Genomic DNA, 26,013 nt, shown 5'->3' on the forward strand with positions numbered 1-26,013 from the left:
TTTATTTAGAAATCGAGGCTTTAGTCTTCAAGAGAAAGGCAGCAAAATGTCCGAATCATGAAAAGTTAAAATACGATTTTAGATATTTAGTTTGTTTTATTTTCTTAAAAATGAGTTCAATGGATTACATTTGATTAAGCATTTATTTGGTATTTGTGCCTAATTTAAATTTTACAATTGGGCTAAAAATTATAAATATATAGATGAGATACTTTAAAAATAATTTAAATTCAAATTAATGAAATAATGAATATCATAAGGGTAAGGTTTTTTTTTTTTTTTTTACTTAATGACTTAATTTCAATCGGTTAAGTCATTAAGTCTGTTTATTTTTTTCAATTTAATGAAAATTTTCAGTCATTAAATCATTGAGTTATTAAGCCAATTTTTTTTTCTTTTTACTTAATCTAAAAAGTCTGAATAATATTATACAAAGATATTTTTCAAAATATCTTTATCTAATTAATTAATTTTCATCCTTATCTAAATAGAATTTAATAATTAGCGTTATTTCCTATCTCTAAAACTTGCGATAATATAGTGAAAGACTACTATTATTTTCATCTTTTTAATTTCTTCAAATTAGCATTATTTATCTTCATAATTTTTTATGAATATTTTTCATATAAAAGCATCATAAACTACAATCAAATTGATTAATATATGCTAATTTAGAATATAAATGATTGTATTCAATTGAACATGATTTATGTTATGATAATGTATTATTTTATTTAAGTTCTTTGAGATGTCTATTATTTGTTTAACATTTATAGTTTGTAACGGTATAAATATAAAAATACCAATTTAAAAATTTTCAAATTAAAAAAAAAACAACTTAATATTTATATTTCGCAATTAAAAAAAACATATCATTTAGATTCAAATATTCAATTCTATTTAGAATTCAAACTAATTTAGATATATTCAAATGTCAGAAAAAAAAAAAACAAACGCCGCTAAGTTTATAATTTCAATTGAAAAGGACAAAATATATCTTCTAAAAATTTTAAGACATGTGGTGGCTGCCCCGCAAATCCCGTAGTAGCACGGTCACTGGCAACAGCCAGCAACTGATCAACAACCAATCTTTTCGATCATCATCCTGAAATCGTTCTACTTCAAATTGAAATTCAATTCAAACTAACAATTTAAGGAAATTCAAGTATAATCGACCTACTTAGATTGGATAAAAATGAAATGTTTTATTATTGTTTTTGATGAATTCAAAACATAGATTCTATTTAAAATTAGGGTAGATTTTCCCCCGAGCAATCGATTGATGTAATTGTGTTTATTCATTTATTAATTATATTAATTGTGCTAATATGTTTAACACACTTAATAAATAATTAAAAATTAATTTAAAAAATAATAAATATATCAATAAAATACGTTATAAATAAGTTAATATGACTTAAATAAGACATGAAGAAGTTTATGATACATATGTATATGACACGAATATAATTAATCTAGTGTTCAGTTTGTATATATATATATTAGTTAATTTTTGTGTCATGATACGTTCATTTATCGTATTGTATTATGCAAATCTATTTATTAACTATGTCAATATTTGTCAAAATGAATTACGAAACAATCGTGTCCATAACGTGTAATTGTATCGTGACCCATTTTGTCACATCTAATTTTCCCCTAATATTTGTATAATGACATTCCAAATTGAACTACATTCGATTAATACCAAATTTACCCCATAATAATGATTTTTTTTTCCTCGTTTTCAATTTTCTTATTTACTCACATCCTGTTTTCTAAGTTCTTGAAAAAGAATATTCCGAAAAAACGGTTCACAAAAAAGAAAAGCTCAGTATGCAAGGAAGCTTGCCAAGTTTTCCAGAACTCTTCTGCAATGAAGGAGAGAATGTCATAAAACTATTAACAACACAAGAAATCATACCAATAGTTTGATTATCAAGAGCTACAAAGAAAGTTGGAAAACAAAAAAAAAAGAAAGAAAAAAAAAAAGAAAGCAGATTTGCAGCAAGGTGGAATGGGAGAAATTGACTTGAGGAACAAGATTGGTTCTTTAGACGTTTAAATTACTTTTCAATCAAGTTGAGAAACTTTGATCATGTAGGCTCCCATGGTAATTCTCTTTATGGGTCACCGACATATATATATATATATATATATATGTTAGCAAAAATCAATTACCAACCATAAACTTCTACTTTTCTTCAGGTTTTAATTGCCATATGCAAGTGATTTTATGGATGAAATCTACGCCATTTGTAGATGCCAATTTGCTGTAGACTGAAATTCGAAAAAGAATGGGGTGGAGTGAAATAGATTAAGTGTCTCTTATAATCTAATCTCATATTGTCTAAAATATTAATGAGTGATTAGTAATTAATAAAATATAAAAAAAATAAAAATATTAAATCCTACCTATACACTTACATTATAAAAAACACATACCACAATACCTTTAATAATTGGAGTAAAATTATCATCACCCTTCAAATTTAATTTAATTTTACTTTACTCCCTCATGTTTCAGGAAACATCAATTTACACCTAGACCTTTGTGAAAATTGTGAGCTGCTTACAAAATCGCTAATTACAATGGTTGACTGGCGTTGACCGACAAAATATTACTCTTCAATTGACAAAAATTATCCCCAGAATATAAGGTATGGAGATGTAAATGGAGCCGTGCGGTGGTAGCAACTGATTTTGTGGATATGATATGATGATGCTTGATAATTAATGTGCTCAAATACGCCTACGATGCATCGGCTGGAAGCGGCCGTACAGTGTACGCGCTCGCTGGTGCAGAGTGGCTTGTGTCGGTCGAAGTTTTGGGAGCTCAGACGTGTTCAATGGTGATTAAAGAACTAGGAAGCGGCCATCCGGGCGGCGTAAGAGGACGCGCTCGACGGCATTCGCCGGCGTAGGTGCGCGGCGGTTGCTATAATTGCCGTTGAATTTGATATTCATTCTAAGCTATCAAAGGACGAATTTAGCATTTAAGAGACTGGGGTGGCGTTAATTGGTATTAACCCTTTAAAACTATTAGTTTGATGTTGTGTGTAAAATGTTTTGGTTCGGAGGTGTTTATTAAAGATATTATAAATTTTTTATTATATAAATTTAAAATAAAATCAATTTATAAACATTATATTGTTACGACTGCCCAATCACAGTACTAAATTGATCTCAAGTAATGAAAGAAAAACAGATATGTTGTTTGGTTGCTGAGAAAATAGCTCAGAGAAGATGCTTCTGGAAATCTGTATTATTTCTATTGTTCAGCTTAATCAATTACAAGAAATACAATCTCTATTTATACATCTCTAAAACGCCACACACACATTACTAATTGATAACTAATTATTAACTAATTACAAGCTGAACTTCAACACACAGCACACAGTTGCTTCGTAACAAACTTTAACGACTTGTGCTGAGCTGTCATCCTGCTTACTGGCTTCTGACGTCACAATTATGTTTCCTTTCTTTAGCTTAAAATTCTCCTCCTCCTTCTTCCGTATCAAATGAGCTTCCTTAACAAGTAAGCTAGAGCTTTGCCGGTTAATTCCAAAATTGACTGTCGGAGAAAGTCTTCTTTATGGCTTCCAATAAACATGAACCACAAAGACTCTTTGAAAAAAGAAAAAAGTAAATAAATTTTTATAACACGAGGAAAGCAATGGTAGCACTTGTGTCTTCTCACAGCCTATGATCCTTATCCGACGCTACCTAACCCTTAGTTCTATTGTGAGGCCATTTTGCAATTTCATCGACAGAAATCTGAAAACATCTCCCATCCTCAAAATTTACAACTTGTGTGCCAGTGTTATTCTTGCGTAAGACAAGGTTAGCTTATCCATTTCTCTGGACTGGAATTTTATTCTGGTGATCTCTGAAGGAGTCATGGATTGTGTTAGCCCAGTCTTGGACATTCTCACTCGATTGTGGGACTGCACCGCAACTAACAGCTCTTACATCCGGCATCTCAAAAAGAACCTCAAGTCTTTGAGTGAAGCAAGGCGTGAACTCGAGGATCTCAGTGAAGATGTCAACAGAAGGGTTGAGGAAGAAGAGCAGCAACAGCGTAAGCGCAAAAAAGTAGTACAAGGCTGGCTGGATGCTGTAGAATCGCAAATAAAGGAAGTGGATGTTATTTCGCGGAAAGGAGAGCAAGAGGTTCAAAAGAAATGTTTGGGAAGTTGTTGTATCTACAACTGTTACTCTGGTTACAAGATTGGAAAGAAAGTGATTAATAAGATCCGTGATGTAAAAGAATTAATTAAAAAAGGAGAAATTTTCGAAAATCTTCAAGTCACCTACAAGCTGCCACGACCTACGGTAGATGGGATGGTGATGGAGGAGACTGTGGGTTTTGACTCCATGGTCGATGAAGTTTGGGGACACATTGAAGACTATAGATACAGAATCATCGGGTTGTATGGAATAGGAGGTGTGGGGAAGACCACACTCTTAAAGAAACTTTTCAATAAGTTTATAGATATAAATCATCATTTTGATTTGGTGATATGGGTGGCGGTGTCCAAAGAAGCAAATTTAGAGAAAATTCAAGAAGCCATCCGGAAAAAATTAAACATTTCGGATCAAATGTGGAAAAACAAAGGCGAGGAGGACAAAGCTACTGAGATTTTGATAAGCTTAAGAAGCAAAAGGTTTGTGTTGCTCTTAGACGACGTATGGGAGCGACTAGATCTCTCAAAAATAGGAGTGTCTCTCTATGACAATCAGAAAGGGTCCAAGATTGTATTTACAACTCGGTCGCAAGAAGTATGCGGTCAAATGGGAGCTCATAGAAGATTTAAAGTGGAGTGTTTATCACCAGAAGCATCTATGGATTTGTTTCGGCTCACAGTGGGTGAAGACGTATTCAATTCCCATCCAGAGATTCCAAGGCTTGCTCAAATTGTTGTTGAAGAATGTCAGGGTTTGCCGCTTGCTCTTATAACTGTAGCACGTGCCATGTCTAGTAGGAGGGGCCCTAGGGAATGGCAGCACGCAATTGATGAACTACAGAGTAATCCGTTCAGATTTGCAGGTATGGGAAATCTTGTCCTGCCTATTCTGAGGTTTAGCTATGATAGCTTAAGTGATGATGTCCTCAAAACTTGTTTCCTTTATTGTTCTTTATTTCCAAAAGAACATAATATTAGGAAAGATGAACTTATCGAACTCTGGGTTGCCGAGGGATTTTTAAATAGGGCTGATCCTCGAAATGAAGGGGAATATATTATTGGAAGTTTAGAACTTGCATGTCTACTGGAAAAGGGGGAATACTCTGAAGATTTTGTTGTGATGCATGACGTTATTCGTGAGATGGCCTTCTGGTTAGCTTCTAAGGAGTGCAAGATTGTGGTACGGGAAAAGCCTAACCAACAGAACAAGTCTGATGATTTGAAAGAGGCTTTAAGAATGTCAGTTTGGGGCTCCGGTGTTGACTTTCTCCATGAAGCAACGTCTTGTCCTCGTCTGCGAACCTTGCTTATCAGGTTCAGTGTATTGGAAAAATTTCCAAGTAGATTTGCTGGATCGATGCATGCCTTGGCAGTTTTGGACTTGTCATATAATTTTGACTTAGTTGAGTTGCCCGAGGCGATTGGTAAATTGATTAACTTATGCCATCTGAACCTTTCAAACACAAAAATAAGAGAACTTCCGGCTGGGATTAAATATTTGAAAAACCTGAAAATTCTTCGATTAGATGGTATGTTGTATCTTCAAACTATACCTCAAGCAGTGATATCAGTCTTTCGTCATTACAAGTATTTAGCTGGTTCTCAACTGAACTTGTTGCGTTGCATCATAATTTTTGCTGTGCTACAACTGTTTTGGCTGGGTTGGAAAGCCTGGAAAACATTCATGACATAAGTATCACCTTGTGTTTTGTGGATACCCATGCATTCTGTAGATTCCAGTCCTCCCCCAAGTTACAAAGCTGTGTCAAAAGACTAACGGTCGCGAGTCCTTGGTTCTCCTCACTTGACTTTAGGATGGATCATCTTGAAACACTTGAAATAGTTGATTGTTCTCTGGAGAGTATAAATATTTATTTTGGAGATCAGGGAAGGACCTACTGTTTCCGCAACCTTCGTCATCTATCTGTCAAAGACTGTCACTTTATGACAGATTTGAAATGGATCAGATGCGCTCCAAACCTTCAATTTCTTTATGTTAGCGACTGTCAAGTATTATCTGAAATAATTGGCACTTATGAATCACCTGGGACTTCTGAAATTGAAGAAAGTCATCACTTTCTCTCAAACCTCATGGTCATTGATCTTCAGCATCTACCAAGCCTAACAAGCATATGCTGCAGAGCAGTGCCGCTTCCTTCCCTCAAAACTATATCTGTATACGACTGCCCAGGTTTAAGAAAACTCCCGCTAAACTCTGGAAGTGCAAAGAATAGTCTGAATGCAATCCGTGGCAGTAGAGAATGGTGGGATCAGCTAGAGTGGGAGGATGAAGACACCAAGAATGTTTTTGCATCAAAATTTCTTGCACTTTAAATTCATCGTATGGGTATGTTCAATTTCTTTGACCTCTCATTTTCATTTTGTTACCTTGAAATTAATGTTAGATTGGAAACGTTTTAGTTTTTTGTCATCTCATATATCACCTTCAAAATCGTTTAATCTGTTATACTTCATATGATTGTTAACAGAATCTTTAAATTGAGAATATGGTATATCACTAATCCTTTGTTAAGCATATCTCCATTATTTTAGATCTACTATAACACGGAAGGGTAGCTTTCTTTCTCTCTCTCTCTCTCTCGCTTTCTTTTTTCTTTTTTTTTTCACTTTTCTCTTTATGACTGTTCGAAACAACTTGTTTCCCATACAATGTTATGAGTTTAAACAACTTATTTCCAAAATTATTTTTCAGATAGCATCTGAAGAGTGCTTGAAGATTGCATATGAAGACTGAATCATCAAGGGTTCGGAAAGTTGGAAGAAATGTTCGTACAAGCTATGTGACCCCAACTGGTGTTTATAGCGGGTGATGCGTCTTTTTTATTATTTACTTTTCAGTTGTGTTGGGTCTGAAAAGTGTTCAAGTAGATACAGAGAGATTTTACCAAATTCGTGGCCTGTGATTTTTGTTCTTACATATAATAAACCTGCTGCCAGTGCTTTATATCTATATCGTCCATGTAAGTTATTCAAAACTGTTAAGGGTGCGTATGATAATGCTATTTAACTAATGTTTTTAACTCTTATTTTAAAGAAAGAGAATGATATTTTTTATGTGATTTTTTTAAATGAAAATTTGTTTGATAGTTTATTTTTAAAATAACATATGAAAATGAAAACAGTAAAAATGAGTTTGGTTGTTTATATAAAATGTGAAAAATAATAAAAAATGTATTTGGTTGTTTGTCTGAAAATATAGATTTTTTTATAAAATAATTTTTTTAATTTGTTTATACATTTTATTTTTTGTTATGAGAGGGTTTTCTTAAAATTATTATTGCTATATGAAATTTAATTTCATTTTGATTAGTATATAACAAAATAAAAATGAAAAATAAAGTAAAAAATGTAGAATTAATTAGGATATAACAAAATAAAAATTCATACCACTATACCACCACTATATTTATAATAGACATTTAAGTAGTTCATTTGTGTTAATTATATGATAAGAGCCTGTTGAGTGGTTACAATAGAGAAGGAAAAGATAAGGTATAGAATGGAGGAAGTAAAATTGAGAGGATAAGGTGAAAGTAATTGAATAAAGAATTAATAAAATAATAATTAAATAAATAATAGCTGTGGGCAAGCGCCAGCTTTTTTTTTTTTTGATTAATAAAGGGCTCGGAAAAGAGCTAAGGCAACACTAAACGGGAGTGTGCAACCCCAGAAACATCATTGTTTAATATGCTAAGCATATTTAAAGGAAGAGACTGAAGATAATGTAGACCCAAAGGAAAAGATAAACTATAGGTAGCAAGAAAATCTGTTGCTGTATTTGCTTCCCGATAAATATGGTTCATTTGAATCAACCAATCTCGTCTGGTAAGCTCTTGGATGGCTTTGATTAGAGAAAGATGCTCATTGATGGTGGGGCTTGAATTAGAGATTAACTGCAAGATGCACTTGCTGTCTACTTCCACTATTACCCTACGATAGCCATATAGCCAAGCTATGGACAACCCATGAAATAAACCCCACAACTCAGCAGATGTTACTGAGCAAACGCCTAAGTTAGCACAATATCCGATTTGCCAACCCAGCGAATCCATTTTTCGATACGGATCCTGTCAGTGGCAATGAGGAAAGAATTGCATCTTTGAATTTGAGCTGCCCTGACTTTTATATCCATTGCTATAGTACTGCTCTCCCAATGATCTTTGGTGAAAATAAACCGGTTTCGCCAAAACCAAAGCCGCCAAATAGCAACGCCAAAGATGACTCGCCAAATTTATTACCTAGGGAGGTGCTCTGGAATTGCAAGTTCTCGGAAATCTAGTCTGCAAGGCTGGACTCGAAGAAATGTTGCTGACTGTTACCTCGAATAAGCCGTAGCCAAACCGCTCTCGAATAGGGGCAGTCACAGAGCACATGAATTGTATTCTCTAAACCAGCACCACACCTTTCACAAGATGGATCAATGTTCAAACGTCGTGATGCTAGTCCTGCCCGAGTCTTTAATCTATTGTGCAGCACCAGCCAAATAAAAATCTTGATACTTTGCGGGCCCTTCCATGACCAAGCTATCCTCCAGTAAGTGTCCCTTTCCTGCACACGAGAGTGATCCAACAATTCATATGCTGATTTAACCGTAAAGTTTCCTTGTGGTGAAGCTGCCCAGTAAACTTGATCAACACCATTGCAAGCTGACGGGGGGTGGATTGAAGCAAATGTCATCACTACATGATGGGGTAAGATGTGACTAAACTTTGGCCAATTCCAGGAATCATCTGTAGAAACAAAGTCAGCAACAAACAGTTCACAAAGTTCAGGAGGTATCGGTTGTAAGGCTAAATCCGCAAGATTATGAGGTGTTGTTGCCCAATAGTCCTACCAGAATTTAACTTTCAACCCATTACCAACATTCCAGCGTAGTCTGCGCTTAGCATAATCCCAAACTCGACCCACAGATTTCCACAAATGAGAGCCGTACCGAGTAGGTAGAGCATGAGAAATTTCCGATGGAGGAACTCTATATTTTGTGGATTGCACTTGGACACACAGTTTGTTAGGCTCAATGATTAAATGCCAAGCAACCTTCAATAGCAGCGCTTCATTCATGATATCCAACCTTTTAAACCCGAGACCACCTGCCATTTTTGGTTGGCAAATGTTGTGCCAACTAATTAAGCTCATTTTTCGTAGATCATCATTTCCACTCCACAAGAAACGTCTAAAAATTTGATCAAGTTTAGTCTTAATACTACCCGGTAAATTTGTAGTCTGCATAACATAAATAGGGACTGCTTGAAGGACAGATTGGGTAAGAGTGATACGCCCTGCAAGAGAAAGCTGAGAGGCTGCCCAACCCAAAAGCTTTTGGTCCATTTTGTCTAAAATCCCTTGATATGTTTGCTGCGAGACACGACTGTGCAGCAAAGGCATGCCCAAATACTTACCCAAGTCCTTCGTGACTGTATACCCCAAATCTCACCCTATTCTCATGGCAACAGCATTTGGGACATTTTTAGAAAAGTAAACATGTGTCTTAGATTGATTAACCTTTGCGCCCGAGCTCAAGCAAAAATCTCCTAAGACTGAATTGATGCACTGCGCTTGCCCACTAGTAGCTTCGGCAAAGAGGAGAAGATCATCTGCGAAAAAAAAATGGCTTAAGGGAGTACCCAGCCGAGATAAGCGGATATGCTTCCAACGATCTTGATGAATTGAGTGATAAATCCCATGACTCAATCTTTCAATACAAAGAACAAAAATATAGGGAGACAAAGGATCACCTTGTCTTACACCTCTACTGGGAGAGAAGTCATCTGTTAATTCACCATGCCATAAGATATTCATACTAGTAGAAGTAATGCACTCCATTATTAAACGAATAAGATCCAAAGGCAGGGCTAGCTCCGTTAAGGTTTCAGAAATAAAATTCCAGCTCAATTTATCATAAGCTTTTTCCAAGTCAACCTTGATAGCCATGAAACCTTTTTTGCCCATTTTTCGTCGCATGGAATGGACCACTTCCTGAGCAATGATAATGTTTTCAGTGATGTGTCGGCCAGGGACAAAACTTATCTGATGGGGGCCAATTAGATCAGGGAGTATAACTTGCAATCTGTTGACGATAATCTTAGTCACTGTTTTGTAGAAAACGGTGCAAAGGCTGATAGGGCGATACATCTTAAAAGAAGTGGAATGCTCGGACTTTGGGATGAGTACAAGAAGGGTTTTATTAACTTCACTAGGAACACTGTGGGATTTGAAAATATCCTTTATGCCAAAACAAAAAGAATCTCCAACTATATGGCACTGGGTTTGATAAAATCCAGCAGGGAAGCCATCAATTCCAGGCGCCTTGAATGGTCTCATCTGAAAGAGCGCCTGACGAATTTCCTTGTTGTCAATCGAGCTAGCAAGAATTGACAGTCTATTGTGATCAATTCTAGGAAAAAACCCTTGCACAGTATACGGGCGATGAAGGTCTTGATCGGACTAGTATAGAGTGGAGAAGACAGACACAGCATGGGACTTAATGTCATTGGTGTCATAAAGCCAAATATCTCTATCATCCTTAATAACATTGATTCGATCTCTAGCCCTCCTTGTAATAGTTTTCTGATGAAAAAAAGAGGTATTCCGATTCCCATATCTGATCCAATCTCTGCGGGATTTCTGATACCACAATAATTCCTCTTGAGATAGAATTTCTTCTAACTTCTGTTTTATCTTTGCCTCAAGGTGATACAAACTGCGAATGGGTTTATTCTCTAAGGCCTTTTGAAACCCGCCAATACGAGCTAGCAACTGCTTTTTTCGTTTAAATATGTTGCCAAAAATTTCTCTATTCCAATTAACCACCTTACTGGTAAAATTAGAAGCTGCTTGCGAGTAAGGAAGATTTTTATGCCAACTATCCCGTATAAAGTCCCCAAAACGGTTATCAGTCATCCAAGTAGCTAAAAAGCGAAAGGGTTTAGCACTTCCCATACATCCAAACTGTCGCTCAAAACGGACCAAAATCGGCCTGTGGTCAGATTCAACTCGTGGTAAATGAGTAACCGAATAGTTATCAAATTTTAGAATCCACTCCTGGTTGCTCATAGCACGGTCCAGTCTTTTCGAAAGATTCCCGCGAGTCCATGTGTATCTAGGGCCACTGAACTGCAAGTCAACAATGTTATTAGCATGAAACCATGAATTAAAGTTAGGACAAATACCAGTGCTCAACGCCGAACCCCCACGTTTTTCCGCAGCATATAAGATTGAATTGAAATCACCCCCCATAATCCAAGGATCATGCATCGACTCCGCAATGCTATTCAAATGATACCAAAGAGCACGACGTCCAGCTAATTTTGGGCTCGCATAGACTGCAGTGACCCAAGATTGGATGACATTTTGGACACTGATTTTTAAGTGAATAAACTGAGAATGATTGAAAGCGATCTCGCTGTCGAAAAAATTTCTCCACAATAACCAAATACCCTCCGAAAAACCAGTAGCCTCCACACGATGAGAGCGGTCAAAGCCACTTTTTTTTATGAAGTCATCTACTTTCTTACCGCTGATTCTTGGCTCGAGGATTACGACAATTGTAGGGTTATAGCTTTTAACTAATGTAGCAAAAACTCTTCGAAAGGATGGGGACCCCGCCCCTTGTACATTCCAGAATAATATTGATATCGTCATGAAGCGTATATAATCAGAAGGGTGAGCGTGAGAGATTTACGTGCAAAGCTCCAGCTCTGCTTCGCCACACATTTCCGGGGTTTCATTGACAAAGGAGTTGTCATCATCAGACATGGTGGCATCCGCATTATTACCGAATGCAAACTGAGGATCACCAGCATAATCCTCCATTGATTTTATATCTCCTTCATCCTTGCCCTCAGAAGGCTCTTTTGTTTTTGTTGAGTGAGGTTGCTGATCAGAGTTAACTGAAGTTTGTTTACATGGGAAACCTGGTGGGTTGCCTACAGTTTCATGGGTTTTTCTAGAAAAAGTTATAGCAGTATGATTTTGAGGATATAAGGTTGTTAAAGTAATAGTAGAGGTAGGTTCTCGGGGGAAGCTAGGTAAAATGCTTGAAGGGTTCGGGATGGAAACATTTGAAATGGAGGGTAGGATTCTTGTATTATTGGGTCGTAGGTTTGCATGCAGGGAGGTGGAAGCTGTGATAGTCTGCTGTTTCAATACTGGGTGTTGTGATTTGGTCACTTGCTTTCCTTTGGAGAGTTGGTTATGAGGTTTAAGAATGCTAGGAGTTTTCAAAGGCAGGTTCTTCCGAGTGTGGAAGTGATCGGTAACGGATTTAGGTTGTCGTTGTGAGGGTTCAAGGTTGGGATAGTTACAGCAACCTCCACCGTATTATTTGTATACAAATCCTCGGATAAGGCATCAAACCAAGATGTAACAGGAATATTACTTCGCTGATTCCTCTCTACAGCAGTAGTGTTCTCCTTTTCCACTACGAACTTGGGCTTCCTTTTCCGTGCCACAATCATCCATGGTCCAAACTTTTCACTTTTTTCGGTATTCATGTCTACAGCACCATCTTTTTCCCCTGCCGCATTAGTTGGTATAATGCTCTCAGAATTACCATTATTGGCCTCATTCATACTTTGGTTGCTTTGACAAATGATACTATTATGTCCATACTTTCCACATTGATAACATATGATTGGCAACCCTTCGTACTCAACCTTCTGTATCTTCCCGTCCATGTTAAAACGAGACAGCAGAGGCTGAGAAAGAGAGATGCGGACAGCAATTCTTGCAAACTTTCCCCTCTCCCGCAGTGCAGTATGGTAATCAATCTTGATAACGGTCCCCACAAGCTGACCAATCTTCCGTAAAATCCTCTTATCATATAAGTGAAAAGCCATGCCAGGTAACCTAATCCAAACAATGGCAGAGTCAAGATCAGTAAGGGTGCTGTCAAACTAAGGCGTCCACGGCTGCACTGTTAAATAATGCCCAAAGATAACCTATGGCCCCTCGGTTAATGCATATACAACATCCTCCGATGATTTAAGGCGAATTAGAAAGTAATTGTTTTCAAGATCAATCACTGAGAAATCATGAATTTGATGCCACATAACCTTCAACCGATTACACAAGGCTTTATACCCAATGTTTCTCCCCAGCAGCTTCACCACTACAGAGTTCTGCCAAGGTTTAATCAATTTATCTTGGATTCGTTTTGAGAATTTGATAGTGGGCATGGTGCCATCATCTCCTAAGGTTATATCTCCAAGTTTAAGGTCCCATTCTTCTTTCATCTCAGTATCGTCAGAGTTTCTGTATTGTTCTGGGTGCACAAGCGCATCCTTAAAAGAGAGGGGGGTTGGATTATCTGCGTCCGCTTCATGGCTACGAAACCTAGCCTCTTTGGTGGAACGATCTTCAGCTAACGGCGGTGGAATCGTTTTCAGTAAACTAGGGTTTTCGTAGGGTTTAGGGGTTTCAGAGCTCTCCGACATTCTCTCTGGGTTTTAATTACAGGTTTTTATCTTTAGTATTTTGAAATTCTTCGCAAGCGCCGGCTTTTTGTCTTGCCTTTTTTATATTGTTTTCCAAAGTGTCTTGACTTTTTCTTTACAAAAGTTAAAAAAATAAAAATATTTTGTTCGCTAATTTTTTTTAAGAATTATCGGCTTAACCAAGTCTAAACATGTTTTTGTGTTTTTCATTTATGGAAAACAAAAAATACCCAGCAAAAATGGTTACCAAACCCACCCCAAAAGTCTTGTCTATCTTACGTTGGTGAAGTGGCTGCTGATGTGGCGAAGGCCACTGCTCAAGTTGGTTAAAGTTGTTACAGCTCTGTAACAAACTTGCAAACCAAGTATAAAAACAGAGCAGCAGCCGATCAACAATCAACCTTTTCAATCATCATTCCAGTGTCCAGAGAGAGTTATAGCCTTATAGGGGGTCCCTTGATTTTTTTGTACTATATTTGAGTACTCTCTCAATTGATTCATTACAAAATCAAGTCTTCTATTTAAAATCAGGATTAATTTTAATTAACCCCCTCGATGTTTAAGAAAACCTCAATTTACGCTCAGACCTTTCAGAACTAGTTATTCCGGACCCGACTTCACAGCATTGTTAGGTCCAACGGTTGACTGTCAGTGCAAAACAAAAAAAAAACTTTTTCACAAAATCAACTGACAAATTTATCCCAAAACAGAAGGTATAGAGATGTAAAATGGATCCTTGTGTGCTAGCAAGTAGCAACCCATTGGTGTAACTGCCGGCGGCGGCGGCGTAAGTGGACGCACTGGACGGCATTCACCGGTGAAGGTACGCTGCGGTTGCTGCAATTGCCCTTGAATTTGACATTCATTTTTAAGTTATTCAAGGACGAAATAGCATTTAACAGACTGGGGTGAGGTCAAATGATATTAACCCTTAAAATTATTATGAGTTTGATGCTCAAAAGTTCACTTTCATGTTTGAGGAGTAAGTCTTTTCTGGCGGCTTTCAGTAAATATTTTTATAATCATAACAATTGCATCTTTTAAGTAATCCTTTAGTTTTATTGTGAGGGCATGTTACAATTTCCATTTTTCTGAACTGGAACTTTGTTCTGGGGATCTCTGAAAGAGTCATGGATTGTGTGAGCCCAATCTTGGACATTTTTACTCGATTGTGGGACTGCTCTGCAGCTAAAAGCTCTTACATCAGGCATCTTGAAGATAACCTAAAGTCTTTGAGTGAAAAGAAGAGTCAAATTGAAGATCTCAATGAAGATATCAAGAGAAGGGTCGAGACAGAAGAGCAGCAGCAACAGCGTAAGCGTAAGAAAGTAGTGGAAGGCTGGCTGAATGCTGTAGAATCGGAAATAAAAGAAGTGGATGGTATTCTACAGAAGGGATGCCAGGAGATTGAAAAAAAATGTTTGGGAGGTTGTTGTACTAGAAATTGTTACGCTAGTTACAAGATCGGAAAGACAGTGACTGAGGAGATATCTAAAGTAACATTACTGAGACTAGAAGGGCAAGATTTTGAAAGTGTTTATTTTACCTACAAGCTACCACGACCTCCGGTGGATGGGATGGCGACGGAGAAAACAGTGGGTGCAGACTCAAAACTGGATGAAGTTTGGGGATGCATTGAAGATCAGAGTGAGCAAACTATTGGGTTATATGGAATGGGAGGTGTTGGCAAGATCACCCTCTTAAAGAAACCTAACAATAAGTTTCTGGATGTAAATCATTGTTTCGATTTGGTGATTTTTGTTGCGGTGTCCAAAGAAGGAAATTTAGAGAAAATTCAAGAGGTTATACGCAAAAAATTGGACATTTCCGATTACATTTGGAACATGAAAGGGGAGTATGATAGAGCTGTTGAAATTTTGATAAGTTTGAGAAGAAAAAAGTTTGTGTTGCTACTGGACGATGTATGGGAGCGATTAGATCTCTCAAAAACAGGAGTTTCGCTTTCTGACTGTCAAAATGGGTCCAAAATTGTGTTTACAACTCGCTCAGAGGAGGTATGTGGTCACATGGAAGCTTAAAGGAAATTTAAAGTGGAGTGTTTGTCACCAGAAGCAGCCCTGGATTTGTTTCGCTACAAGGTGGGAGAAGATGTATTCAACTCCCATCCTGAGATACCAACGCTTGTTCAAGCTGTTGTTGGAGAATGCAAAGGCTTGCCACTTGCTCTTATTGCCATAGCTCGTGCTATGTCTAGTAGGAGAAGCCCCAGGGAATGGCAGTATGCAATTGACGAATTACGGACTAATCCATCTAGATTTGCAGGTATGGGGAATCTTGTCTTTCCTATTTTGAGGTTTAGCTATGATAGCTTGACAGACGATAGTCTCAAAACTTGTTTCCTATATTGTTCCTTATTTCCAGAGGAGATTAACATTAGGAAAGGTGAGCTTATAGACCTTTGGATTGGGGAGGGATTTTTAAGTGATTTCCGTAGCATAACTACTGCATGGAATCAAGGAGAATATATTATTGGAAGTTTGAAAATTGCATGTCTACTTAAAACTGGTGAATATTCTGAAAATTTTGTTAAGATGCATGACATTGTTCGTGATATGGCATTGTGGTTAGCTTCTAATGAGAGCAAGATTTTGGTACAAAGGTCTAGTGATTGCACAAATAAATCAGCTGATAGCTGGAGGGAGGCTTTTAGATTGTCACTGTGGGGTTCAAGCATCGAATCTCTCCCTGAAACACCTTCTTGTCCTCATCTACAAACTTTGCTTGTAAGGTTTACTGTGTTGGAAACATTTCCACATAGATTCTTTGAATCTATGGGTGCTTTGAAAGTTTTGGACTTGTCATACAATCTTGACTTAACTCAGTTGCCTGCGGGAATTGGTGCATTGATCAATTTACGCTATCTTAATCTTTCAAATACAAGTGTAGAAGAGTTGCCAAGTGAGATTATGTATTTTTTTTTTTTTTTTTTGAGAAGAAGTGAGATTATGTATTTGAAAAACCTGAAAATTTTACTTTTAAATGGTATGCGGCATCTTCACCTAATTCCAGCAAGAGTATTCTCAAGTCTTTTGTCATTAAAAGTATTTAGCTTGTTCTCAACTGAACTTATTGAATTGCATTGTACGCCTCCGAATGATGCAACCATCCTAGATGAGCTAGAGTGCCTGGGAAATCAAATTTATGAGATAAGTTTCACTTTAGGTTCTGCCAGTGCCCTATTTAAAATCAATTTCTCTTGGAAATTATGTAGCCGTATTAAAAGACTAACAATCATGCACAATTTGGACTCGCACTCCATCGACTTGAGGAATATGAGGCATCTTGAAACACTTAATATAGTTGAATGTTCTCTGGAGAGGGTAGATCCTACTTTTAATGGATGGACCAATTTCCATAACCTTCATCATCTGTCTATCCGTGCATGTCCTGTTATTAGAGATTTGACATGGATCAGAGAAGCTCCAAACCTTCAGTTTCTTTCTTTAGTAAACTGTCAAGCATTATCTGAAATAATAGAATCAGCTGGGTCTTCAGAAGTTGCAGAAAGCCACAACTATTTCGCATATCTAATGGTGATTGATCTTGATAGTCTTCCAAGCCTAAAAAGGATATGCCATGGAACCATGCCGTTCCCTTCTCTCCAAAATGTATCAGTAACCAACTGCCCAAATTTAAGAGAACTCCCTTTTAACTTCGACAGTGCAAAGAACAGTTTAGTCTCAATACGAGGAAGTGCAGAATGGTGGGAGCAGTTACAGTGGGAGGATGAAGCCACCAAGCATGTCTTTGCTGCAAAATTCCGTGAACTCTGAATTCATCATGTTAAAGCGTAGACACATAGATACGAAGCATTTGCAATACAGGTATGTTCAAACCTTTCTTGATCTGTTATATATTTTCATTATTGTTTTAGTGACTTTTTGATGTAATTAAGTAGAACATTAAGATTTTTTTTCTTTTGATAATTGCTTTGTATTGGCTCATCATTCCATCGTATGATGGAGATAAGTACTTGACTATTTTAGAATAAACAGAAACAATTGAGTGAAACAGGGAGGTAAAAAATCTGAAAATTTTCTCCATTTACTTAGATATCAATATTTTACAATGCATTATGCTTCTTCTTGATTGTCAACAGCAATGATTTATGCTTTGATGCCTTCACATTATGCCATTTATGATGATGATATGAACAGTAAACTTTCCATACTGTTTAATTGTTTCCACAATTTTTTTTCCCCCAGATAGTGTTGCTTGAAGATTGAATCAAGAGCTCGTAGAGTTTGGTGTGTCGAATCTGTTGTTTAAGGGTAACTGTAGAATGCAAATGGTGTTTGGTCCCATCATGTCATCTTTCTAGCATTTCTATTTTCAGTGTGTTGGTTGTGAAAATTGTTCAGGTTCAAGATTGTACAAAACCTGATAAACTCCAATTGCTATTGTGCCTCTGTATTGACTTGTATAATTTTATATCCAAATATCATGTTTGCTTCACATTCTACTTCGTATTTTACTATGTAGCAGGGTACCTTGTTTATATGCATATTAGAATAAAAGGCAAACTTATGCAGTTTAATTACTGCAGCATTGCTAAGAATAAAATTACTGGAAACACTTTCTTAAAAGGAGATAATATTGTAGAGAGAATCATGGAGATAAACGGGGGAAGGAAATTCCTTGAATGAAATTCGACTTTTGATTTGCAAATCGCTGTCATGCAGAACTTGTGATACAAGAGTCGGAGACTTTGCAAGATATAAATGAATTACAAGTGTTCAGCATTCAGTGAGTAACCTCGAAGCTATTCCAGCTGGAGTGATATCATGGCTGACCAAATGAGTTGCATAATCAATGTTTTGATGATATGACAATAGTTGGGGACTTTGCAAGATATAAATGAACTTGGTGTCACGTTATCTACGCTGGAGGCTATCCTGAAAGTTGCAGAGTTGTTTTAAAGGATTAGCAATGAAATCCTCAGGATTGCTTTCATTTGATGTATCTTGTTCAATCATGGGAGAACTGAGAATCTAGAGATACAATAGGTGATTGTCACTAGTTAGAGGAGATTAAATTTTGTTCCGAAGAAATGGAGAGTATAGGAGGGTTTACTTCTAATAATGGTTTCTGCAAGCTTAATTATGTACTAATGTGTAATTGCTCGCAGATAGAAGATTTGTCATGGCTCGTATGCGCTCCTACACTTGAAAATCTTTTGATAAAGAATTTCTCATAATTAGAAGAAATAATCACTCTTGACCGCGGATAAATTGAGAAAGTCCAGTGAAGGCTCCTTTTGTTCTAATTAATGTACACTAGTATGACACTTGCATTCTTCATTTCTTCTTCCTGCACCATCTCAATAACTTTTTTTCTCTCTCTCTCTTTTGATATAGTTGATAAGGAACTAGTTCAATTAAAGATATGTCTTTCGTATAGAGAAGAAAATTGAAAGATTGCAAATGGTGCTGTAGTATAGGGAGGAAACAGGGGATATGGAAAAGAAATGAGTTGGAAAGAGAACAATGCTACATTTGTGTGTTTGTGATCTTATCTTACCTATGAGTCTTGTCTTTTCAAAATTTCAGGTAGATAGCAAGTTGACAAAGGCCACTTGGATATGGACCATGGTTATGGTTGTTTCTCATTTTTTAATTCCAAGTTGATGGTATGTTGACAAATTAAAGGCCGCTTGGAAACCATGGGACCGTGGCTATTTCTCATTATTAGCTTCAAATTGATCAGAGCAACTTGGAAACCATGGGTCTGTAGTTGTTTCTCATTTTGAATGTACATTGAATGGAAATATAATAAAGCGCCAATTAATTATTATCTCATTTTTAATGTCTGGTTAGATGATAAGACGACACAGGTAACTTGACTGTGTTTATGTGGTAGCATTCGCTGAAGTGTCTTGCGCATCCTATGAATTTCCTAATATAGCATACAGGATTTCTCAGCTTTATGAGTTTCTGTAACCTTCCTAAAAGAAACCATGGAATTTTTGGGCATTATCTGGGACATTGTCAAAGGATGCTAGAATTGCACCGCCAATGCCAGCTCTTACATCCGTCATCTCGAAGCCAACGTAGACACTTTGAGTCAGGCAAAGCGAGAGCTTGACAGCACCTTTAAAGATGTCAGTGGGAGAATTGAGCGAGCAATAGAAGCTGATCTTGTGCCTAGAGAGCAAGTGAAAGACTGGTTGGCAACATCAGAACAGAAGGTAAAGGAAGTGGATTCTCTTTTGCAGAGAGGTGAAAAAGAGAAAGCAAAGCTATGTTTGGGAGGTTTTTGTTCCAAGAATTGTTGGTCCGGCTATAATGTGGGCAAAGAAGTTGTTGAAATGACCGAGGCTGTGAAGGATCAAACTAGCAAAGGGCACTTTGATGTTGTTGCTGATCCACGGCCACCACCAGTCGTCGAGATTCTACCGAAGGAGAATAACATTGTGGGCATAGTATCTAGATTGAGTGAAGTTTGGAGATACATTGAAGATGATGGTGTCAAAATCATTGGCCTGTATGGAGTACGAGGCGTGGGGAAGAGCACCCTGTTAAAGCAACTTAACGATATGTTCAGTGATATGAGCCATAAATTCGGTGCGGTGATTATGGTTAAGGCATCCACTGAATTGAACATGGGTAAAATTCAAGAAGTTATTCGATCTAGATTAGGGATTGATCCGGAAGGGGACAAGTGGAAGAACAGAGATGAGCAAGGCAGCGCCGCAGAAATTTTCAGGAGGTTAAGCAACAAAAAGTTTGCCTTGTTGCTTGATGATCTACGGGAACGAATAGAATGTTCCGACTCAAGGTGACTGACGACGTTCTAAACTCTCATCCCGAGATACGAGAACTTGCTGAAACTGTGGCGGATATGTGCGGAGGCTTGCCGCTTGCTCTTGTTACAATTGGAAGCGCCATGGCTAGCAGGAGAGACCCTGATAATTGGCGATATGCAATTGAAGAGTTGCAAAGGTATCCATCCGGATTTGAAGGTATGGGGACTCGTGTCTTCCCTCTTTTAAAGTTCAGCTACGATAGATTGACAAGTGAAACACACAAAACTTGTTTCCTATATTGTTCGTTATTCCCAAGGAGCCAAATTATTATGAAAGATGAACTTATTGAGCTTTGGATTGGCGAGGGACTTTTACGTGATTCTCACAACATTGCTGCTGCAAAGAGGGAAGGAAACTTGATTCTTGAAAGTCTGAAACTTGCTTGCCTATTGGAGGAGGTTGAAGTTAATAATTCTGAAGATTTTTTCAAGATGCATGACATACTTCGTGATATGGCATTGTGGATTGCTTCATCACAAGGGGCCAGCAAGATTTTGGTATTTCAGGAAACTGATAAGTCGATTAAAGTCCAAGAAACTGCTAGCTGGAATGAGGCTGTACGAGTATCACTGTGGCGGAGTCCTAGTATCGACTCTCTCTCACCAACACCGCCATGTTGTCCCCGTCTCTTAACTTTGCTTGTAAGATACACTATGATAAAGGAATTTGAAAACAAGTTTTTTCAATCTATGCATGCCTTGAGAGTTCTTGATTCGTCACAAAACGCAAAATTGTCCAAGCTGCATGTGGGGGAGGGTGAATTGATCGACTTGCAATATCTTAATTTGTCAAATACAAATATATGCGAGTTGCCAATTGGGATTAAGAGTTGCACTCAGCTGCGGACTCTTTTATTAGATGGTCAGAGAATCTGAAAGCTATTCCAGCAGGAATGCTATCAAGTCTTTTGTCACTACGAGTTTTCAGCTGGGTACCAACTAGATATGCTGGGTTTAACTATGGGTCATCAGTGCCTGGTGTCACAGTCTTGTTGCTAGAGGAGCTGGAGAGCTTGAAACACTTGCAAGAAATAAGTGTCATCATATTGACACTTGATTCTCTCAATAAACTCAAATCATCTTCAAAGTTACAGAGTTGCGTTAGAAGACAAGTGATGGGGCTCCCAGAGTTATCATCACTAATTGATATATCATCTTCAAGTCTGACAACAATGATGAAGGGCCATTTTTCCCAAAACCTTCAAGATCTATCCATCATCAATTGTTCAATAAAAGATCTGACATGCATTCTCTACATTCCTCGCCTTCGATTCTTATTTGCGAAAGATTGTCCTTCGCTCGAAGAAATAATAGCTATTGATCTGCACTCTGAGCCTTCAGAAGAAAATCTCAGTATGTTCCTTCATCTTAATTAGACGAGCATATTTTTTCAAGCTACCAAATCTGAAGAGCATATGCCACGAAGCCCTGGCGTTTCCTTGCCTCGAAAGGATATATGTACACGGTTGCCCAAGTTTAAGAAAACTCCCCTTGAGCTTAGAGAGTGGAAAGAGAAATGGAGTTTTGATTGGAGAAGAAGAATGGTGGAACCAACTGGAGTGGGATGATGAAGCCACTAAGCATGTTTTCAGTTCAAAACTTATTATCACAACTCCTCAAACTGGTATGTCTATACCCCAGCCAAGTTATACATACGAAGCAACAATAAGGCCAAGGTACGAATTAATATGCATAGAAGTGGAAAATTTAATGTATTACATATATATATATATATATATATATATATATATATATATATATATATACACACACATTCTCAGGTGTGGACACCTGCATTTTTTTTAATGCAGACATACTTTTAAACCATGCAGTTTAAAAGAGTTAGTTATTGAATGAATTATAAAACCGTGTGGTTTAAGGGGAGTTAAAAACTAACTCTCTTAAACCCTGCAATTTTAAAGTGTGTTCGTATGAAAAAAAAAATAAGGGCGTCCGCACTAGAGAATGACTATATATATAATCAAATTTTCATTTTTAAAATATGTGCATTGAGATTGTAAATACTGTAAATTTGTGTTTTGCACCCCGCTCACATAAATTGGGAAAAAAAAATTACATGCCTACATGGAATTTTCATGTAGTAGTGATAAATAAATGTAATGGTGAAATTCATTAAATGCCTTAATATAATTATTCTGCTGCTTCATAATTTTGTAGCGTCTTTACTGAAGAAATCACCCATGCATGCTGCATCTTGTGATCGACGAAATGTATTCAGGTGAAAATTCATCTTCCTCCATTGTTATTTTTAATTTCTTCCAATTTGTAACGCACATAATTATTGCTTCTCATTGCATTGCAGCATTGTTTGATTGTCTCCATAAATAAATGCTTTTCTGGCCAACTACTATAGAATTTGAAGATTGATCAGAGAGCTAAAGAAGTGCATCCAATCTGCAAAGTGTTTATGTTGTCAGAGATTTGTTGTGTGTGCGCAGCTGTGCGGACTCCAAATGGTGTACTTGCTTTCTTGAGAAAATTTATTCATTCGTGTAATGTGATTATATGAAAACTCGTATATTTTGTCTGCATTTTAATAAATTCAATATGCCCAGGTGATCTTGTGCTTTACATTTGCTTTTCCATCTTCCTAATTTCAAGCATCAAGGCCATGTCCAACATTTTTTTAAGATATGTATAAAATCTAAGAATAAATTACAGTCATAAACACTATGTGCTAATTAGTATATACAAAGTGATATTGCATATACGAATGATGAAAACAATTATTAATCGAAAACTAAGCCTTTACTTTTAAAAAAAAAAAAAGCCTTTAATTATTAGCAGTTAATGATAGTAATTATGTGAGCCGCATGATGTTTTTATTCAATCACATCAATTTATATATACTTATTTATACAAAGTGTTCGTGTGGCTATACAAAGGGTTCATGTGGCTGTACTATTATCGAAAATCTAATATTCTAGGATTTATCTCAAGTGCTTTGACCTCTACTTAAGCAGTATGAAAAACTCAATAATTATTTCTCAGCCCACTAATGAAAATTGGGAGTAGTTTTTCTCTCTTAATTTTTATAAGGGGAGTAGATTTTGTTCTCAAAACACTACTTCCATGCTATCATAATATGGGTTTAGACGTATGATTGTAACATACATTTATCATAACATAATTGAAAAGGAAAGAGAGAACTTGTTTTATGTCAACAATTAAGTTTCTAAATTTTTATAATTCACTGCACAAAGTTCACTTTGTTTCATGATCCCACTTCAGAGCAGATTTAAATGCTCTATTTTTGGGATTAAATTTTCAAATATAGCTACAAAATTATCGTAATTCGGTTTTCAAATGCTTCTTTTTCTTGAAGCTTTTGCTTATTGAATGCACTTTGAATTTAAAAAATATATATATATATATTTTTTTTGCTTGCAAGTTTATAAAATGATAAAAAAATGACGCAATCTGTCATACTTTTTAAATAGTTCTTTGTTAACTTTTATTACTTATTTCGAATTTAAACTGATAAAAGAGACAAAAAGGTGATATATATGTTCTTTCTATTTCTTCTTCTTCTTCTTCATTGTTGATTTAATGGTTTTGTATCGTTTGTAAAGAATGCAATCAAACCTCCAAATAGGATCTGATTAGAAGTTTGATAATTCAAATAAAAAAGAAATAATAGCCGTATTACTTTTGAGTTTTCTTTAAAAAAAATGAAAAATAATTTAGTATACTTATGCGTAAACATGGCATAAAATTGAGAGTGATTTGCCTCTATCAAAATTCACAAGGAGTAAGTAATTAAGCTAGAAAAGCAAATAGTGATAAGGTTTAATGAACGCAGAATTAACTTGCTAATTGAATTAAACAATCATGAATAGGATGATATGAATTTTAGAAGAGTGCAAAAAATACAATATTTTTATCACATCCTTTTGGAAGTGAATTTCTTTTAGAAGACATAAAATGTACTCTTTTTGTACACAAATGTAATTTTGATCAAGGACATTTTAGTAATAATATTTTTCATGAATTTATGGGTATAAAGAGTACAGTCTCACCTAATTAATCAATTATCGTGAAAGGGCAAAAATAAAATAAAATAAAATCTCAATGAGTATTATGCAACATGTCTGATAAAAATGCCTCAAAATGTAAATAAAGAATCAAAAGACGATTATGATAGTACATTAAAAGAGGTCTTAATTTCAACTACAGCTGCAACAGATATTGAAAACTTAATCATCACGACAAATTAGCAGCCTGATTAAAAAAAGGAATGCAACTACTTTTAAGTAATTTTGAAATCTTAATCATCACAATAAGATAACAGCCGGAATTTGATAATATATTCTCTTAATTATTGTCAATGGGGAGAGTTGAAGCAAGCAATTAAGCAGAACAATCATAATGTGTTCGTGAATTAAAGAAGGTCAAACGACAAAATAAGCAATTTATCAGCCGACCAGTAAGCTAATTAATATAACAGAAACCTTTCAAATTGTCAAATGGACGTGGACACTAGCTACTCTTCAAGTCAAATAGATAGATCAAAGATATTTATGTTTATGATTTTGTTTGTTACTTAGCCTCGATTTCGAATTGTCCAAATGTCAGGATTTGAGCCGTGAAAGCTCGTTTTGAGATGCATGATTACTGTCATTTATGAGCCCCTTTAACAACTGAATCAATTGCTACCCACAACAAACATATTCTTATTACAGTAACATGAGATCAGTGACAGTAAGTATCATAAAATTAACCATCTAGAGTCGATGACGGTGGAGGCAAGTAAATAGAATGAGTGTGAAGCACTAGAGGACACATGAAGTCACATGAATCACTTAAAAGATCATTTGGCATGTCACGAATTCTCCAAATATGGATGAGACATCCAACGTCGCGCGAAAGCTCAAAAATCATGATATTCTTGTTTAAGATATTCTTGTTTATCCATTCGTTTGATACTAACCTAGATTTCGAATCGCCAAAAATCATGATTTTGAGCTGTGAAAGCTCATTTTAGGGTGCATGAATAGTGCCATTTATAAGCCAGTTGTTGAAAGGTGAAGTTCAAATCTGGGTTTATGTTTGAGCATGACAAGTCAATCATTATTTCCAGAGGTGTACAACGTGTCGTTCGTTCCAATATAACGTATCGGTGCTACAGCTTCAGATAGATGTGTGACAATGACGTATTGTCGGATGGTGAAGTAAGTTACTCCTGTGATTTGTCACGTGTGTCACTTATGCTAAACGGCAGTGCTTAACGTCGTTTTAAAGCTCAGATTGAATGAACATTTGGCACGTATCCCTAGTGGTCCTGCGAGCTGTTATTTCTGTTGGTTTAAGCGGGAAGTTCCTGAGTTCCGTTAGCGAACCTAGAAACGATAGGCTGGTTATCAGGAGAGTTTCCTGGATCAATTCTTTTGTATGTATAAGGCCTTACGATCAGATCTGAGAATCATTGTGTAGAGTTACATCTCTTCTTCAAGATTGTATCTCGAACACTTTGGAATAGTGAAATCTTATCACTCTTTTAACTATGTATGTAGGCACATTAA

The 26,013-nt window shown here is 36.4% G+C and overlaps 1 protein-coding gene and 2 pseudogenes across 1 annotated transcript; all 3 read left to right on the top strand.

Moving 5' to 3' along the window:
• The first annotated feature begins 3,875 nt into the window (after nt 1-3,875).
• Nucleotides 3,876-6,527, top strand: LOC18037170 (probable disease resistance protein At1g61300). Its single transcript, XM_024180895.1, is given in 2 exon segments — nt 3,876-5,755; nt 5,758-6,527. Coding segments are annotated over 2 exon segments (2,619 nt in total). The 5' UTR covers nt 3,876-3,903; the 3' UTR covers nt 6,525-6,527.
• An 8,190-nt stretch (nt 6,528-14,717) lies between these two features.
• On the top strand, nt 14,718-17,672 carry LOC18035873 (annotated as a pseudogene).
• Nucleotides 17,673-18,716: 1,044 nt separating this feature from the next.
• On the top strand, nt 18,717-22,803 carry LOC18036904 (annotated as a pseudogene).
• Nucleotides 22,804-26,013: the final 3,210 nt, after the last annotated feature.

Source organism: Citrus clementina, unplaced genomic scaffold (assembly GCF_000493195.1).
Source record: "Citrus clementina cultivar Clemenules unplaced genomic scaffold, Citrus_clementina_v1.0 scaffold_7, whole genome shotgun sequence".
In the NCBI taxonomy this organism is placed as follows: domain Eukaryota; kingdom Viridiplantae; phylum Streptophyta; class Magnoliopsida; order Sapindales; family Rutaceae; genus Citrus; species Citrus x clementina.